Source organism: Sminthopsis crassicaudata, chromosome 2 (genome assembly GCF_048593235.1).
Source record: "Sminthopsis crassicaudata isolate SCR6 chromosome 2, ASM4859323v1, whole genome shotgun sequence".
Classification (NCBI taxonomy): domain Eukaryota; kingdom Metazoa; phylum Chordata; class Mammalia; order Dasyuromorphia; family Dasyuridae; genus Sminthopsis; species Sminthopsis crassicaudata.
This window is the reverse complement of record NC_133618.1, coordinates 590,705,455-590,723,511: the sequence shown is the minus strand read 5'-3', so window position 1 is coordinate 590,723,511 and position 18,057 is coordinate 590,705,455. Positions and strand designations below refer to the sequence as shown.

At 37.6% G+C, this 18,057-nt stretch overlaps 1 protein-coding gene across 7 annotated transcripts in view; it reads left to right on the top strand.

Moving 5' to 3' along the window:
* The window catches only part of AFAP1L2 (actin filament associated protein 1 like 2), a 126,050-nt gene that overhangs the window by 88,935 nt on the left and 19,058 nt on the right, over positions 1-18,057 (top strand). For all 7 annotated transcript variants that reach the window (XM_074295674.1, XM_074295670.1, XM_074295672.1 and 4 more), the window contains 4 exons: positions 4,461-4,551; positions 10,302-10,507; positions 11,851-12,030; positions 16,623-16,712. In XM_074295674.1, the coding sequence (XP_074151775.1) occupies positions 4,461-4,551; positions 10,302-10,507; positions 11,851-12,030; positions 16,623-16,712 (567 nt within the window). The remainder of the gene's footprint in view (positions 1-4,460; positions 4,552-10,301; positions 10,508-11,850; positions 12,031-16,622; positions 16,713-18,057) is intronic.

Genomic DNA, 18,057 nt, shown 5'->3' with positions numbered 1-18,057 from the left:
AATTGAGAAAACTGAGGCAAATCAAAGTTAAGTGTTACACAACTGTCTGAAATCAGTTTTGAACTCAAGTCTTCATGACTCGAATCCCAGCATCCTATCCACTGTGAGGGAAATTTTTTTCAATATTTGAAAGACTGATGGGCGGAAGAGAAATTATGTCTGTGAGATCCTGGGCAAATTACTTAACTTCTCCTTGCCTTCTCTCTGGATCTATATAAATAGATTTTCTCTTTCTCTTTATAAATAGAGAGATAGGCTGATTCTGGACCTATATCCATATAGAATTCCTCTTTCAGAAGAATATATGTGTGTGTGTACACACAGAGAGAGACACATTTTTAAATTGTCAGTATGCAATCTGCAGAGGTGCATATGTATCTTCAAATATAAGTGGCCCTGTTTCTAGTTGAGTTGGAGACCACGAAGTAGATGACTTCTGAGGTTTCTCCCAACTCTGTTTCTGTGACCTTTATGATGTCGGGACCTAGAGAAGGTTGTTTTTTGTTTTTTTGTTTTTTCTCTCCTCTAGCTCCCCAGCTTAGGAATTCTCAGAGTCACATCCCTGATCATGGCTTTGGAGAGTTCCTTTCTGTTTTCTTTCCATGCTTCTAGCAAGAAAAAAAAATAAAAACTCTTCCCTCTCAAAATTCCAAAGCTCTTCCTCCTGTCCCTCAAACTTAATATTTTAGCCTGGTGCCACCTCCCTCATCCTTCCTGTGGGGAGAGGTGGCTGGGTCACTATATTCTCATCTGCAGCAGCTGCCCCCATTTCATTTCAATTTATTGCTTTATTCTGGTACTCTGCTTGAAACAAATGCTTCGAATTCACACTCCTGATTATTTATGACTCTTACAGGAATGAATAAAAACATCCTCCTAGAACAGACAAGGGTAGGGGTCTGTTGGGACTGTGTGAATGTGGTCCCTGACTCCAGAGCAGCCAGCTGCTCTGACTGCCTTGGGAGAAACAGATGTTCTCAAGCTGATTGACATCAGATTTCTCTGCTTTACACTCCTTGTCTTCTCCTAGACTCAGAAGATGAAAAGATAAAAGGCTAGTCCTAAATGAATTAACTTAATTGAGAGAATTTCACACAACTTGTCTATTGATACATCTGAAAAATTTGGCCATGACCTACTTACTGACCCTTCCTCCTCCCAATCCAGAAACAAGTCAGTCACACAATACTGACTTCTTGAACTTCCTGTGCTCTAATACACACGGTGGTTGTTGAAAAAGTAAGGAATTGGTGCTTCATCACTACTGGTCAAAGTTTTAGAGTGTGTTTATTACTCTTGGGAAAAAAAATTATTCAAATTGGGGCCTAAACTTTCTTACATTAGAGAACAGGCCTTTTTCACACTAAGATCATGAGAATCCTCATCTGAATATAAATCCTGGATGTCTTGGAATTTTTTTCCTTCCTTCCAGATCTGGCTTCATTTGAAAGAATTTAGGAATCCAGGACACCTCAGGCTACCATAAAATGAATGGACCAATCCTATTGTTTACATTAATTTTGCCCAGACTGATACCTATACCTATAAGTGTTCTCCTTTCTCAACTTAGCCTCTTTTAATCCCAAGCTTCATTGAATGATCAACTCAAGGATCGATCATCTCTTAAAAAAAAGATGCCTTTCCTGATTCTTTAGTTATCAGTGTTAATACTCTCCCAATCAACAAAATTATTTTAGTGAAGAAAGTAGGCTCAGAGAGTTCATTTGAGTCAATCTATAGAGAAAACAAGAACTCTGTTACCCTTTTACTACACAATTTCCATGTAAGTGCATCTTACTGCCATTTGGATATGTTTGAATCTGTTCTTCCCAGGGAACCTGTGTGGGCAAAAGTATAGTGTATCACCTATTTCTCTAACAACTGCCTTTGCATATCCACTTAATAAACCCCCTTTTCTAAAAGCTTATTAAATCTGACAATTAGTGGGAAGCTCATCTATGAGGACTCATGAGCAAGAGTACTGTAAACTCCTAGTGACCTTTGGGATTGCCCTAGGAACACTGAGAGGAGTCAGAATAATCTTCATTTAATGGGAGCTGGTGAAGGAACCATGGAGGGAGTTTTATACATATTTTGTATTTATTTATTTTCTGTGTTCATATTATTTGAGGGCAAAAAAGTTTTGATTTTTATCTTTTTATCCCTAACACCTAGCACAGTATTTAAAACATAGTAAGAACTGAATAAGTGTTTATTGAAGTGAATTGAATTATCCTATTGTTAGCCCTTTATGGACCCCTTTCTCCCCCCCCCCCCCCCAAGAAAATTTGGCCACATTCTTGGGGAAATTCCTGGGCTATTTGTTCAATACATCACCATTCCCCTCAATATTATGTATTCTCTGTGATCAAAGAAGGAATAAATTAAGCAAAATCAAACCATCTCTTGAGACAAAGTTTTGGATACATCATTATAGTTGCTATGGTTTTGATGTTACCAAACTTTGAAATCAGATATTAAGTGTCCATTGTGTTCAAGACCCCCTGATAGGAACTGTGAAGGATACAAAGATGTACAAGACATGGTCCTTAACCTCGCAAAAGAATTAGATTCTTAGAGATCTGCTGACCAGTGAAGGTAGCCCCCTATTTTTTGATCCTTCTCTGTTTTGCTTCCTTAGTTTGGCAGGTTTGTGAATAACTTATCTGGAAGATAGTCTTTTTTTCCCAACCCAGGGTTATTGCCAAGAGGTCAATTCATATGTTCATGTGTGTGTTTATGTGTTTGTTTTTGCACTTGAATTTCTAAGAAAAGTCTTAGAAATCATGCTGGGACTTTTCTCAGGTTCTGGGATCTTTTCAAAGACTTACTTTAGTGACACTTATCTGCTTCCTTGATGTGTACCCCTATCAACTTAAAAGATGTCTGGTTTGTTTCCTAGAGTTGGCTTTCAGCTTTGCTTGACTTACAATGCTGTTTTTATTGTGATGAATTTAAAGTCCATGTTATAAAAAGAGCTTCTTATATGTCCCTGCTCATAAGGAAATAATCAGATGCCTCAGCACCTGCCCATCATTCCTCCCTCATTCTACCCTTTTCCCAGAAAGGCATACCAACAATTTGGCCTACAAGCACTTTGGGCTGCAACAGGCTTCTGGGTAATCATGGATGCATCTGTACTAGGATTTGCCTAGGAAAGATAATCTCTATAGCATGGGATGAAGGTCTGACTCAGAATCCTCCACTCCAATTGAGTATAATTTTTTAGTAAAATGTCCTTATGAGTTAACATTCTTTAGGGCATCACTTATGATAATAATAAAATTTTTATACTACTTTAAGTTTTACAAAGCCTTTCCCACACAAATCCTTTTTAGGTAGATAAATACACTGCTATTATTCCATTTTACAGATGAGGAAGCTGAGACTCAAAGTGCTTAATTGTAGACTTTTGCTAATAAGTGTCAGAGTTGGGATTTGAACCTGGATCTCCTAATTCCAGTATCAATGTCCTTTAATACCATTGTCACATAGACTTTTTTTGTTTGTTTTGTTCATAAGCATTTCCAAGTAATGTTGAGGAAGGGAACAAGTTCCTATGGACTTCCATCTTCTAATTCCAGTATCAATGTCCTTTAATACCATTGTCCTTTCCATTCTTTCCTTATACCTTTGCTATTTGCTTGTAAATCTCTTTTTCCTAAAGCATGAAGAATACTTCAGCTAGATTGAAGGAATGTTTGGTTTCAAAGTCCATAACCATCTCTTGTATGTTGAAACTCTAAAACATATACAGTATTTAAAAGCCTTCAAATGGAACAACATTCTGGATCTCTTTATGTGGAACTCAACAAAATGTTTCTATTGCTCATCCTTCATTCTTAGGACCGAATGACAACTAACAAATATTACCTCAATATTTGCCATGGAATTTTAAATTTAAGAAATCATTGCAAAGGTATGTTTATAGATAGTCTAAAATGTTAAAACATTTACAGTCTGATAAGTATTTGTAAAGATGCTAGGCATGATGAACTGATTGCTAAACATTTATTTACTAGTTGATCTTTCTTTCCTAATACATCTTACATCATTCCAGTAAGGTAATAATAACTAGCATTTTTATAGGACTGGAGGTCTTGGGTTAAAATCCTAGCTCTCAGTGACTATGGGGTCTGCCACTTAACCTCTGAAAGCCTCAATTTCTTCATCTGAGATGAGGGAGAGACATTTTGTAAGATTTCCTGTTTTAAATACTAAGGATTTTTTTCCCATATTGCTTCTCAACTCCATATTCACAATCTCATAATCTAACTGCTTCCATAGCCGATTGAAATTAACTGATTCCAAGACCATATAACATTTTTCTCTTAGAAACTTTTATCCAGAAACTCTTTCCATTCTTCTACTGAAAGAGTTAATTCTGAGTTCTTTCTTCTGTATCTTTATTTAAAAAAAGAAAGAAAGAAAAATGTTTGTTTTATTTGTTCATTCCACAGATTCCAGAAAGGAAACAGCTCCCAGTCCCAAAGATCGAGTCTCCAGAGGGATATTATGAAGAGGCAGAACCATATGATACTTCCTTAAATGGTACATCCCAGAAGCTTACCATTAAGAGTGATTTAAGTACTTTTTGCACATGAGAAGACTAGTGCTTCCGACAACCCAGTAGCTGCAGACATTCTTGCCTCGTAGCTTGAAAGCAAGAGAAATCTTACTGGGATTTTAAAAGGTGGCTCCCTATCAAGAATTCACATCAAGTGTGACTTAAGAGTTGTGCCCCAAGAGGGCTCTCATTGGTCTAAATGGAGTGCCAAGATTAAAGCAGGACATGGCTAGGACCAGAGGATATCTTGAATTGGCTCAGGATTAGAAGGTTTATGGGACCCAATGTTTCCTGTTATCATGTTCTGCTGAGCATTGCTGACATCAGCACATACAGGGAGCGGAAGGGTCAAGTGTCTGTGCCAAATGAGGTGAAGTCTGAAACAGAAATGAGAAGCTTCTTTGTAATCGGGCTCGGAGAAAGAGTTAGAGAGGCTCTTAGCTGGTTTAGCAGTAAAGCACAGCATTTCTCCTGACCTGGCCAGCTCAGAGACCATTGAGTTTTAATTATAGATGTAGAATTGAAAGAGTTCTTAGAAGTTATTGAATCCCAAGCTCTCATTCTACAAATGAGGAAACCATATCCCTTGCCCAGTGACACTCAGCGTGTCCTACATGTCTAAGGCAGGATTTGAACTCATATCTTTCTGATTTCAAATCCAGTGGTGTTCTGCTACATTACAACTATTAGGATTGGTTGTTTAAATCACAAAGGTCCTCCTCAGATAAACATTTAAGATCTGACACAAAAGGCCCATGGAGGGGCATGGGAAGTGATTATTGTGGAGTCTTCCTCTACCACTCCCCAAATACTATCCTGTTTTCCTTTTCTTCTTCATGCTTCTTTTTTCTCTTCTTCTTTCTCCCTTCTTTACTCTTTCCCCTGCTTCCCCTGAGTTTTGGAGCCTCAGGGCTAAGAATACCTACTGTAGTGCTGCTGTAGTGCATCCTATATCCTTCTGAGGTGTCTCAGCTTCAAACAAAACAGTATAATTTGATCAGCTGTTCTACCTCTCTAGATGAATTTGTGTGAGGTTATAGGGGACATTTATATAGGCCAACCAATAGCCATAGTGGATCTTGTTAGAGGATGGGTCTCCTTCAGACTATAACACAGAACGCCAGTGAGGTGGAAGCTCAAGTTTGTTAAAGTTTTGATAAGCCTTCTTATCTCATTGAGTGCATCAGAGTATCATGTGGTATCTTGGATTGATTTAACCAGCAAAATTCAAATCTAGGGAATATGTATACTGTGAGAAAATATTCATCTAGAAGATCCTCTTTGGTCCTGAGATTAGCACCAAACATTATTCCTATTGGAATATATACACCTGAAATAGAAACCCAGGTAGAACCTTAATTCTAATTAGAAATCAATTTACTTCAACTACCTTATTTCCCTGTTGAAGAAGATGAGAAGTTATGACTTGTACAATGTAACACAGCTGAGGTAATTTCTGTCAAGCTCAGAGATGAAATTTGTAGCTTTTAAGGGATTGTGAAACTTAGCACAAGGCCTTAGAAAGAATGTTAGATTTGTGTTTATTTAGAAATCTTTGTTGTTTTAGACTTAAGTTTATGTGATCTGATTTTCTGTTTTCAATAATAACTACTGTTTACTAAATTGAAAGAACAACATCTCCTAAAGGTTATTGGATAGTTGTCTGAGAATATTTGGTCACCAGTTGTGTCTTAATGGAGGATAGGCTAAATAATTTGTGGAGTGTATTTTTTTTTTCTTTAATTCTTTGGAGATTTAGAAGTTCCCACCTTCTTACCATCCTTTTTTTTATACCCAGCACTCATTTTTGCCAAATATCCCCTGGGCCAAGGATCCTAAATCTAGCACTTGAAGGAACATTGGAGACCATCTAGTACAATCTGCTCATTTTACAAATGAGGAAAACTGAAGCTTAAAGAGATCATGTTACATCTGTTTCTAGATCTAGTGCTGGAAGGCAATATAGTCTAACCCCTTTACTTTAAAGATAAGAAAACTTGGGCCTGTGGAGCTTAAACGACTGTCTCATAGATAGAATGAGAGGCAAAATTTAAATCTGTCTCCGGAGTCAGTTCTTTCTCCTCAACACCACAATGCCAAGAACTTGAAACAGAGAGAGCTAAAACAGACATTTCTTTCTCTGCTCAAAATTAGTGTAGCCAAACCTTCCATCTACAGCTGGCCCTGACCCCAAGTCAAGCAATAAAGGAATTCAGTACAGGGAGATTGAGGAAGAAAGAATATTGGCTTAATTTTAAAGGCTCAAAACTCTAAATTTTTTTTTCATTACTTCCTTCTCAACTTTGGTACAAAACCTGTAGTATAAATGTTGTGATATTAACAAAATGACAAATTTAGAATAAAAACCAAACTCACAGATAATGGCAATGGAAAAGCACTGGCTCATCCTGGATGAGGAGACATAGATTCTAATTCCACTTGTAATAATTCCTTTCTGTATAATCTTGAACAAGTAACTTAATCTCTCTTTCTCCTTGCTCCTACTTCTTCTCTTTACCTATATACGATCCTCTCTCCTTTTCTCCTAGACTCTCCTTCACTCCCTTCTTTTCTCTTCCCACGTTTCCTCTCTTTCTCTGCTTCATCACTAAAATAGGAGAAAATATTTGCTTCACTTTACCTGACTATGTGCCTGCTCTAGAGATTAAATGAGATTAAAGTATAAAGCGACATACAAATTTAAAAGAATGTTTTATCATGTCATAGTGGGCATAATGAATGAATATTGCTAAAATGAATGATGTCACTGGAGGGAATAATAAAGATAGGGATATGGATCCCATAAAGAAAAACAGCTAAAGAATCAGGATGAACTAGGAAATGTGTGTTTTCATGCTACCTCTGCTTCTCTCATACCATGTTTTCACCTACTAAACAATTCTAGACTCTAGAAAGCCAGGATCCCAGTTTTGTTTTATAGGATTTGAAGAACAGTAGTCTTATGGTTAGATGTGTGTCTATAATTGATGAGCTGAACATCAGCTGCTTTTTCAGGCATCAGTCTGACTGCAGCTAACACCAAAGCTCAGGGCTGCTTTGTTCATGTCTGATGGGCGAGATGAGGCAAGGCAAATCAAGAACCCACAGGTTGGGGCACTTTAAAGCAGGCTGAATTGGTGACTCAGTGAGCAGCTGCCCCTGCATTTTAGATGTTTTTTTTTTTTTTTTCTCCTGCAAGTATTAGCTTGTGCCTGATTCCCAGGTAGTTGGGGAGGAGAATCAGAAGGAGGTGAGCCTCTTCATAATGTAGACACTTCATCATGGGCTAGACTCATGCTTCCTGTTGTTCATCATTGTTCAGTGAATTTGGATTTATTAATTACAGTGAGAATTTGGATTATTGCAAGGACTTCTTAGTCTTAGTAGACAACCAGAATTACAAAGAGTGGAGCTGTTAAAAAACAAAAAGTCATGAGGCTAATTCAAAGTCTGTTGGCTCTCAAGAAAGAGAATTGAGAGATGATTAGGGGAATAAGCAGTCAAATTGCTTCAAAATCAGGTTAAAAATTGGCTTTTTGATGAATTGACTCTCCATAATTGAGATCCTCTTTGTGCCTAATTAAAGATTATGTGATTGTGTCAATCATCATACTATCTTGGTCCGCAGGAAAGTACTTTTATTAACTTCCTAAAAGAATGGTTTGATGAAACTATTTCTCTGTGCATGCCTGATCACTTGCTGTTATTGTGCCCAATGAGTGAAGTAAAAGGTTGTTAACATACCTTCGGAATCCCCTAGACAGGAAAGTTTTCAACTGAAACCAAGCTCCATCCTTGTTGCTTAAAACCTTAATAATACCATCTGTAATTTTCTGCCTCTTTTCCTCTTTTTTTCTTTCTGAATATTGTACAGGTAATTCTAGTACATTGTCCACCACTGGAATCCCCAAATGGATGCAAGTGTCTGAGACAGTCATTTATTCCACAATCACATTGGGTCCTGCCCTTTTCTGAATCTGGAACGCCATATCCTTGTGTCCTTGCAGAGTAACTTTGAGAAATGATGTTAATTGTCTAAAGAGCATTCATTATTATCCCTTTTCTCTGCCCATACGCATGCCTCCATCCTGCTCCTATTACTGTGTCCTCACTAATAGTTATTTCTGCCCTTCTTGATTAATTTTCCTTCTGTGGACAAAGGGATATGTGCCCATCATATTCCCAAGAGTCCAGGGTGTGGTCTGGGAAAATCAGAGTCTACATTTTAGATGCCTTTGGTAATGATGGGCTTAAATAACTACATGATGAGGAGTAGTTTTATAGTTCATTCTTAGAGTCCTGCGGTATATTGAATTCTTCTTCTAGAAATATTATCATTGCTCTGCCTTACCATTATTACTCAGAGGCTCCAGTAATTTTAGTAGTACTACCGTTAGTAGTACTGAATGTTATCCAAGGTATATAAAGTACTACTTTACTGTGTCATCTCAATTTCTTTTAAAATATACCTAGCATTGGAGTAAAATCAAAGAATTGCACAGCCCCTCAGAAGGTATCTAGCCCAACCTTTATCCATCTAGCCATTGTTTCCCACTTCTAAGTGCTTCACACTGCAGCCATTCCATTTTCAGACAACTCTCACTTTTACAAAGTTATTCTTAATGTGTTAAAGGAAGGAAGACAAATGGTAGCAGGGAAGATATGAGGGAAATAGTGGGGTAGGAAGGAGAAGCAAGAAGTAATATTATAAAGAATGAAACAGTGGAAAAGAAAAATGATAGTTTTGGGTCAGAGTAACTTGGAGATTGAAAAGGTGATCATCTTTCCCATAAGACAATTTACTATTATAGTTTGGTTTGTTATTTCTTTGCAGTTTTGAAACAGATAAAACCAAATCATGGCTGAGAAAGATGAGCCTTCAGTCTGGCTGCTAGATAAATACTGCTTCTGCTTGTCATTCCCAGGTCATCCCAAAGCTTTTGGTTTTTCTTTCCTTCCTTCCTAAAACAGCCATTCATGTTAAGAGCTAGAATGGACCTTTAAAAATCACTTAGCCTGGGGACAGGGAAGCTTTTGAAAATGATTATTATTGAATATAATCAATAAAATTATAGGTTACATATACATATAAAGAGAAATACATTCATTTGTGTGTGCATCTATATGTGTAGGTATATGTTTGTAAATATACATATATACATTTTACAAATATATAATATACATATGTGTGTATAAACATACATTATACACATGCATTTATGTATATAAATTTTTTCCATTTTAGGTTGCTTTTTTAATTAATTTTTTTTAATCCCTAGACATTAATCCTTGTCACATAGTAAGTGCTCAATAAATGCTTGTTTGCTGTTTAGCTTATCCTTAGCTTATGCTTAGCTTGTTTTATAGAGGAAGAAATTAAAGCTTAGAAAGGGCACAATTGTCATTATGTTTGATCATTGCCTTCTGGAATCTGAAACCAATAGAATTTGAAGAAGAGAAAGAAAAAATAAAGTTTCTCTTCAGTCCTGGTTTCTAGGATAAGATTCTTATCCTAACATTTAAAGACAAAATTGAGCAAGGAATCAATAGAATCTCAAAACAATCATTGGAATCCACCTCTGATCCAGGATACCTTGCTTACTAACTTGGAGGTTGCTCCTGTTTTGAATGTTTAATGGCTTGGTTCCCTTTGTCCCTTGCCTGAGCAGAGCATGTTTGGAGACAGTCTTCTTGTTTCTTAGACAGACTGTGATTAATCTGCTCTTTCTTGCAGAGGATGGTGAGCCTGTGAGTAGTTCCTATGAATCTTATGATGAAGAAGAGAGCAGCAAGAGCAAGTCAACCCCTCATCAATGGCCATCCCCAGAAGCTACCATTGAGCTGATGAAGGATGCTCGGATCTGTGCCTTCTTGTGGAGGAAGAAGTGGCTGGGGCAGTGGGCTAAGCAGTTGTGTGTCATTAAGGACAGCAGATTATTGGTTAGCAAAATATCCTTTTGTACCTAACAGGAATGATTAGTCCCATTTTCTTTTCCTTTGGCAGAGGGGAGGAGAGGTGGATAACTAATATCTGAGATTCAGGTTTATGACAGATGTTTCTGCCACTTCAGCCCAGTCCAGTAAGGTATATTGGCATTTGTTGACAGCTATGGATTTGCCAACAGACAGCCAGCTCTTAATTACATGGGAAGATTGCTATGATGTTATGGCTATCCTTGCTCATCTTGCCATTACTTCTCCCTGACCTTTGTCTTTCAAGCAGATTGTATATGCCTCTCTAGCTTACTGTACTGTTTTAATTTGATGCATCGTCAAAGCATTAAAGGTGCTATTGTGACAACAAAAACCCTTACTAGATTATTCACTCTTTTACATAATTTGGAATAATTCAACCCCATTCGCCTCAGTATATAGACAACATGTCATATAGCAGAGGGGCTACATTGTGTAGATAATCTAGAAATATTAGATAATATAAAAATCTATTAACTTTAGTTTGGGAATGACCTTTTATTTTCTAGCATATTAACTAACCTTCCCAATTAGATTTTATTAAAATTAATTCTATTGATATCTTTTGGTTTTTATCACCTACCTTTCCCAATATATCCCTTCTCCTTTCTCTCTTCCAGAGGTATATCATTTTAAAGAATACCAAAGAGGAAAAAAAAAAAAAGCTAGTTTGGAACAATTATCAATGTATCAAAAAAGTTGGACATTAAATGCAATTTTATACACTCAGAGACCCCTGGAGAGATGCTTTTTCATTTCTCTTCTTTGCCCAATTCAGTTTTATTCAGGGTAATACTAAATGTAAATTACCTTACCTAAACCCACAAAACTGATTGCAGGAGTAGTTAATCACATTTTGTTGGTAAATAGAAAAAAAAGATAGTTTGGGATTAAAATTTTTACTTTGTATTATGTCTCTTTCATGATCAGTGAAAGACTGTTTACTGTGTTTCTCAGGAGTACCCTTAGGTACCTCCCCAGGGTAAGACATTCAGTCATGAAGATAATCATGGCCCCAAGAATCTCCCCTAGTTTAATTTAAAGTTAGTTCATATATATGCTATGCCATTTGCCTAATTGGTATTTGGTTTAAAAAAAAAAAAAAAAAAGCATGGGGTTACAGGGAGGAGGGGAGAGGAGAGAGACAATAAGAATGAAAGAGAATGAGAATATGAATCTGAGCCTGATTTGGTGGCCAGTATACTTCCTGAACTTATAATGTACAGCTGGGTTTGGTGTATTTTTCAATACTGACAGATGCTCCTGTTTTTTGTGGACTTCACTCTTTAACCCTGCTTTCTTGTTTCCAGTGCTACAAATCCTCCAAGGATCACAACCCCCAGCTTGATGTGAATCTGGTAGGCTGTAGTGTTATCTACAAGGAGAAACAAGTGAAGAAGAAAGAGCACAACCTGAAGATCACACCAACAAATGCTGATGTGATCGTGCTGGGACTGCAGAGCAAGGATCAGGCGGAGCAATGGCTTCGGGTGAGGAGAGCCCTGAGGGCCAGGCCTGGGAAGTGGCAGCAGGTTCTGAACTGCTTTCTTACCTTTGAGGCTTTGAAGAAAGACAGATTTAATAACTTTCAGTCTCTCACAGAATTTCACAAAATCCCTCAAAAAGTAGGCCTCAGATTGTAACTGACTTAGAATTCCCTCTGTAATAACACCTGTGATAAATTAGTCTAGCTTTGTTTTTTGTGTTTTTTTTTTAATTGTATTTATAATTTTTTTTTTGATAGTATATATGCAAGAGTAATTTTTTTTTTTTATAACATTATCCCTTGTATTCATTTTTCCAAATTATCCCCTCCCTCCCTCTACTCCCTCCCCTTGATGAATTAGTCTAGCTTTGTCTGAAGACTTCTCTGCTAGTGTAAGAGTGAGCTCCGGACACCTACCTTCTTGACAATCTATTCCACTTTGAGATAACTAGCTGTTAGATAGTTTTCTCCTTATATCAGGAATCTAATTTTTTCCTATTTCCCTTTGGGACCAAACGAAAATCCAATATCTCTTCCCCATGAACGTTCCTTAGACAATTGAATACACTCTCACATCCTCCTAACTCTTCCCTTGAGAAGACTAAATATCCCCAGAGTGGAGGGCATTCACCCCATCTTGTAATATGATTTGAGACTCCATCTTCACTAGAAATAAGGCATAGGTCATTGTCCCATGTAACTATATTGTGGTCCCCCCAGATTTTCCCTTCTCCATACCCTTCACATATGCAAAACAGCATGTATATCTAAATAGTAAACAGATTTCATTTTCCATTTAGTTCCAGATAGCAACACAAACTGCCTGCGGGTTTAAATCCCTGTATTGCATTGCCAAGAAATCACAGATTGGCACAGTAGCATGCTAGATAATTTTTTATAGTTGAGTTAGTCTCTACTAGAGCAAGAAGAGATTTGTAAATGGTCTACACGGAGGAGCTGACCTGAATTTACTTCTGTCCTTAGGAAATGAGGGTGAGGAGTTATAGAGGGGACTGTTTCTCACATATCCTATTCAATTCTGGTATCATGATGTTAATGAAAGTCAGAGATCACTTTTTTATGACTCTTCAAGAAAAATCACTGGGAGAATAATTGGGTAAGATAATAAGCTGTGTCTCCTCAATCTATAACATGCAGAGGGGAGGGGAGAGAGAACAGCAGCAAAATATATATATATATATATATATATGCACTGACTAAAGGACAATACAAGATTAAGCATATTTAAATGTTAAATATAAGAGGACATCATGGTATATAGAAAAATAAATATTTCATTGTTGGCTAAAATAATTGGGAAAGCCTTCATGAATAAGTTGGTGTTTAAAGGGTTTTACACAGATAAGGAATCAGGGGTGTCAGAGATATTGAGAGAAGCCAAAGGAAGTTGTGTCAGCAGGAATGCTCAAAAATGAAGCGGCGAGCTTCCTTCAAGCAGAAGATGTGCATTGAGGGAGAGGAGAGGAAGAGTGATGGAGGAGATTGGAGAGGATAGACTGATGCAGAGAAGGTATAGATGAGGGGTCTTGAATGCCAGGAGGAGGAGTTAGGTATTATTCTGAACTCTGAGCAGTAACAATCCACTTAATTCCTTACTGAAAGCATACACCAATTAGAGGATTAGTAACATGTTGCTCCTTGTTGTTGTCCTCATTGATGTAAAGAAGCAGCAACATCCAAGAGGAGATCGTAACCATCTGTTACTATTCCGAAAACAAACCAGCCTCACCGTGATTTGCACCAGCAAAGGAAGGTACACACAATCCAATTCTTACACTTCTCCCCATTCCAAAGGATACTCCCTATCTTGACCTTAACTGGCACCTGGAGAAGAGTACTCTGAAGAATCTTGGCCACAAGCTGTCCTTTGCTTTTTTTCTCCATTTCCCCTTCCCTTCATTATGATTTGGGTGTGCCACCAATTAGATGTGTCTATTTAGAAGAAAAATCCCCCTGAAGCTTATTGGATAACTGATTTGGAAAGCCCTTCTGAAGCTTTGGAAACTTTCAACATCCATCACCTTATTAAAAGCAACAGACAACAACATCTGCTGGAGACAGTGGCTTCCCAATTATCAATACATGGTTACTTCTGAATTTGAAGGGAGGATGACTTGTTTCTTTCTTTTTTTTTTTTTTTTTTGCTGAGGCAATTGGGGTTAAGTGACTTGCCCAGGGTCACACAGCTAGGAAATGTTAAGTGTCTGAGACCAGATTTGAACTTGGGTCCTTCTGAATTCAGGGCTGGTGCTTTGTCTATTGCATCACCTAGTAGTCCCAACTTGTTTCTAAAGTCTTACAAAATGCCTTTCTTGGAAAAATAGAATGCCACCTCCCCAGACCCCAAGAACTCCAAACTCATCCATTTGGGTCAAATAGTGTACAAAATGAGAGAGAAAATGCGGGAAGACTGGCATACAGCCTAACTTCAAAAATGTTTTGGGTGTCTGAGATTAGGAATTTGGAATGGAGTGGGATGGGAAGAGATAGGGAGAGCCCCATTAAGTATGGTTAGTTTTGATTGATAAAATTCAGAGGATTACAGAGCCAGAGTAGGAAGAAATTTCTGAGTTCATCCAACCTATCCCTCCCTCCTCATTTTACAGATGAGGAAACTGAATCTTAGAGGATGTGATTTTTAGTTTTTAAGGCCATAGCACTCCCTGCTCCTCAACTCTGTACCAGGGTGTGTTCAGAGAAAGAGCACACAATTTTCTTTTATTATTTATTTAATAATAACAATAGCTTTTTATTTTTCAAAATACATGCAAAATAATTTTCAACATTCACTCTTGCAAAAAATTTTTCTCCCTCTTTCCCCTCTTCTAGACAGCAAGTTATCCTATATAGGTTAAACATGGAACACCTAATTTTCAAAGAGGAGCTTTCTTCTTAATTATATTTTTTACTCACTCTGTAAAACTGCTTAGAGACAGTGGTAAGCCAGATGGTTAAGGTGACCCTCATCTCTCCCATTCTAATCTGATGGAAGCATGTTGGTTGGTTCTGTGGTTGCTACTGGAACAAGTAGAGATGTGTATAGAGATCAGTGGGTAGTGGGGAAGATGTAAGGCAATGTGTCCCCAAAATTTAAAGAGGTGAAATCTTTTGGTTTTAGTCCCTTCTTCCCCCCCTCCCCCCCAAACACATTCAAGGAAAAGGAAAATGTCAGGACTTTTAAGAGGGCAACTGCCTGCCCTGTTTTCTTTGGAAGTTCAACAAGAAAACACTTAGTGTTTCAGAATAAAGCCCGAGTAAGTAGCAGCTGAAGCAAAACATCTGGGAATCTAGAGGAGGCTCAAGGGAGGAAGGAGCTCAAGAGGCCCCAAGGAGGAGAGCTGGGAATTGGGAGAGGAAGCCCTGGACTGAGGACTGCCAGAAAGGGAGGGAACTGCGGAAGGAGGGAGGGCAGACTTTGGATCATAATAGGATTCTGTTTTACACCCAAAGCTAATGAAGCTGTAGGCAATAGCAGCTAGGAGAGCCCCAGGCTCCTAGAACTGAATGAGATTCAGCTTAATAGCATCTCTCTGGGTTTAGGAGGAGCTGTAATCTGTGTGATAATCCATATCTTTGAACTACCCTAATTCCAAACTGAGTCATCTATGAGTGAAGAAAGGTTTGATTTTGTCCTTTTTGAAGCATTTTCACCTTAGCTCTCACACTTGAAAAAGTTCTAAATCAATCTCCAAGGGATATGCAGGAGCTGCAAGACCAGTGATGAAAAAAGAAGATTTTTTAAAAGCAATTCTACATTTGGGATGTACCCTATGTATATAAATGTGTGGGATGACTGCCTCTGGCTGTATCTGTAGCTCAACTTAAGTATTATCAAAAAGCACAGGATTAGGTAACTATAGGAAACTTCCTTGAAGCAGTAGTTCTGACTTTGGTCATCCTATAAAGTCCTAACTTCTGTGGGTCAAAGGGCCAGCCAGCCCGATTGCTTCTCTGTACTTCCAATCCAGCCTTTTAGTCATGAATAAAGATATTTGTCCCTAAATTAGGAACTACTTTAGTAAGGATATTAAGGAAGATGTTTCTCAGAGGCATTTTCTCTAACAGGGTATAAGAACATGTCATAGAAAGGGTTCCAACACATTAAGAAGGAAGAGGAGGCTGTTCAGGAAATGTGGTAAATTTATTGAAGCCACAAAGGAACTATTAACAGAAACCAGTGGGAACCGAAGAGACCACAATGATTGGTGGCGGATCCAGGTCTGGCAGAAAGTTTTCACAACTGAACATATTAGTAAGCAGAATCAGTCTGATTGACTTCATTCCCCATAACCCAAATCTTCTGGTGACATGCTCTCCTCCTCCATCTGTTAATGTGAGTCCCAAAAGCTTTTCCCAGATGGAACAGTCCAATTTTCTAGAGTTCTGAATTATAGTTTGGGACTGGCCCTGGAATAGCATGGAAATGTTCAGTACTTGAGAGAAAAGTCATTTAATACACCACTGTTAATCCATTCTCAAGAGACTCTTGGAATCTCTGGTACTATTTCTTCTGAGGAGCACCTAGAGTCTGATCCTCCGTCTGACCCATCAAATTGCTCTTTTCTTCCTACTCAGGTCATCCAAGATGTCAGCGGCTTGCCTTCTGAAGGAGTTTTTGAAGGAAACCAATACACTCCCGATGCTCATCGTCTTAATTGTCAGAAAGTAAGCCTAGTTGCTCTCCGAAGAGAGAATTCTTAATTTTTCTCTTAAAATGAAAGTGTAAAATTGGAAGCACTGTTTTTGCATTTCAGTCCAATTAATAAGAAACATGCTATGCTTGAATAAGCACAGTGACTTTATCTTGTATAGAAAACAAATGAAACGGATATGAACATGAAATATTTTCTTTCTTGAAGAAAAAAAGCTTCATTAGAAAAAAATCTAAAACTTTGTTTTAGATTCTTGAATTGGGAGATTTATTTTGTGTGGTTCTTTTCTTCCAGGAAAAGCTGAATAGTGTCCTTAAATGTTTATCAAAAAATAAAGGCTTTTATTTGCTTTGAGACAGTTTAAAAGCTAGGAGCTCAGGGGGAGCCTAATTTGAACTTGTAATTGTAAGGAGTAGGTCCCATCATCCATGTAACTTTGGCACCCCACTTACTTCCTGTGGTGAGAGCAAATGGAGTAAGGCTAGAGATTAAGACCTTTTCCTTGGATCTTGTATTTTCTCATTTTTATCTTAAGATGGAAGGAAAAGGGCATAGCAGGGAAAAACATGATTTCTCCCCTCCCTGTTATAAATTGGAATAAGATTTTAAAACTTTCCTTATTATTAATTGTTATTTCCTTATTATTGAAGGGACTTCTACTAAAGTCCTACTCATTGCCTTATTGGGGTATGGAGCTAATCCTAGGTTTTTTGTTTTTTGTTTTCAATAGTATTTTATTTTTCCAAATACATATAAAGATAGATTTCAACATTCATTCTTGTAAGACTTAGTGTTCCAAATTTTTCTCCTTCCTTCCCTTATCTCTCCTCCCCAAGACTGCAAGCAATCTAAGATAAGAGAAATCCCTTTATTTTCAAAATTGTCAAGTTGTGCAAGAAAACTAGACCAAGGGGGAAGGGGAGAGTCACAAGAAAGAAACAAACAGGAAAAAAAGGTGAAAATGTTATGCCTCGATATACATTCAGTCTCCATAAATCTTTCTGGATATGGATGGCATTTTCCATCCCAAGACTAGTCTAATATGTGCACTTCTTTGCATAAATATTTTGACATATTGAGAATAGCACAAACAATTAGAAATAGATGCTGTTATTTACTTTCTTATCATTGATGGCTGCTGGCTTCTCAGCATCCACAGAGATATTGGCTAATAGTTAATTTCTAAGACAGTCTGCCTGCTCCACTTTCCTGTAGCAAGAATGGATAAAAATTGAATGATAATTTTTTTTTCTAATGTTGACTGGTTCCTTTGTACACTTGGAAACTAAGAAGAAAAATTACTTTCGTAATTTTGAGGGATCCAAAGGCAAGAAAAATGGGACAAATTTGGGAAAACT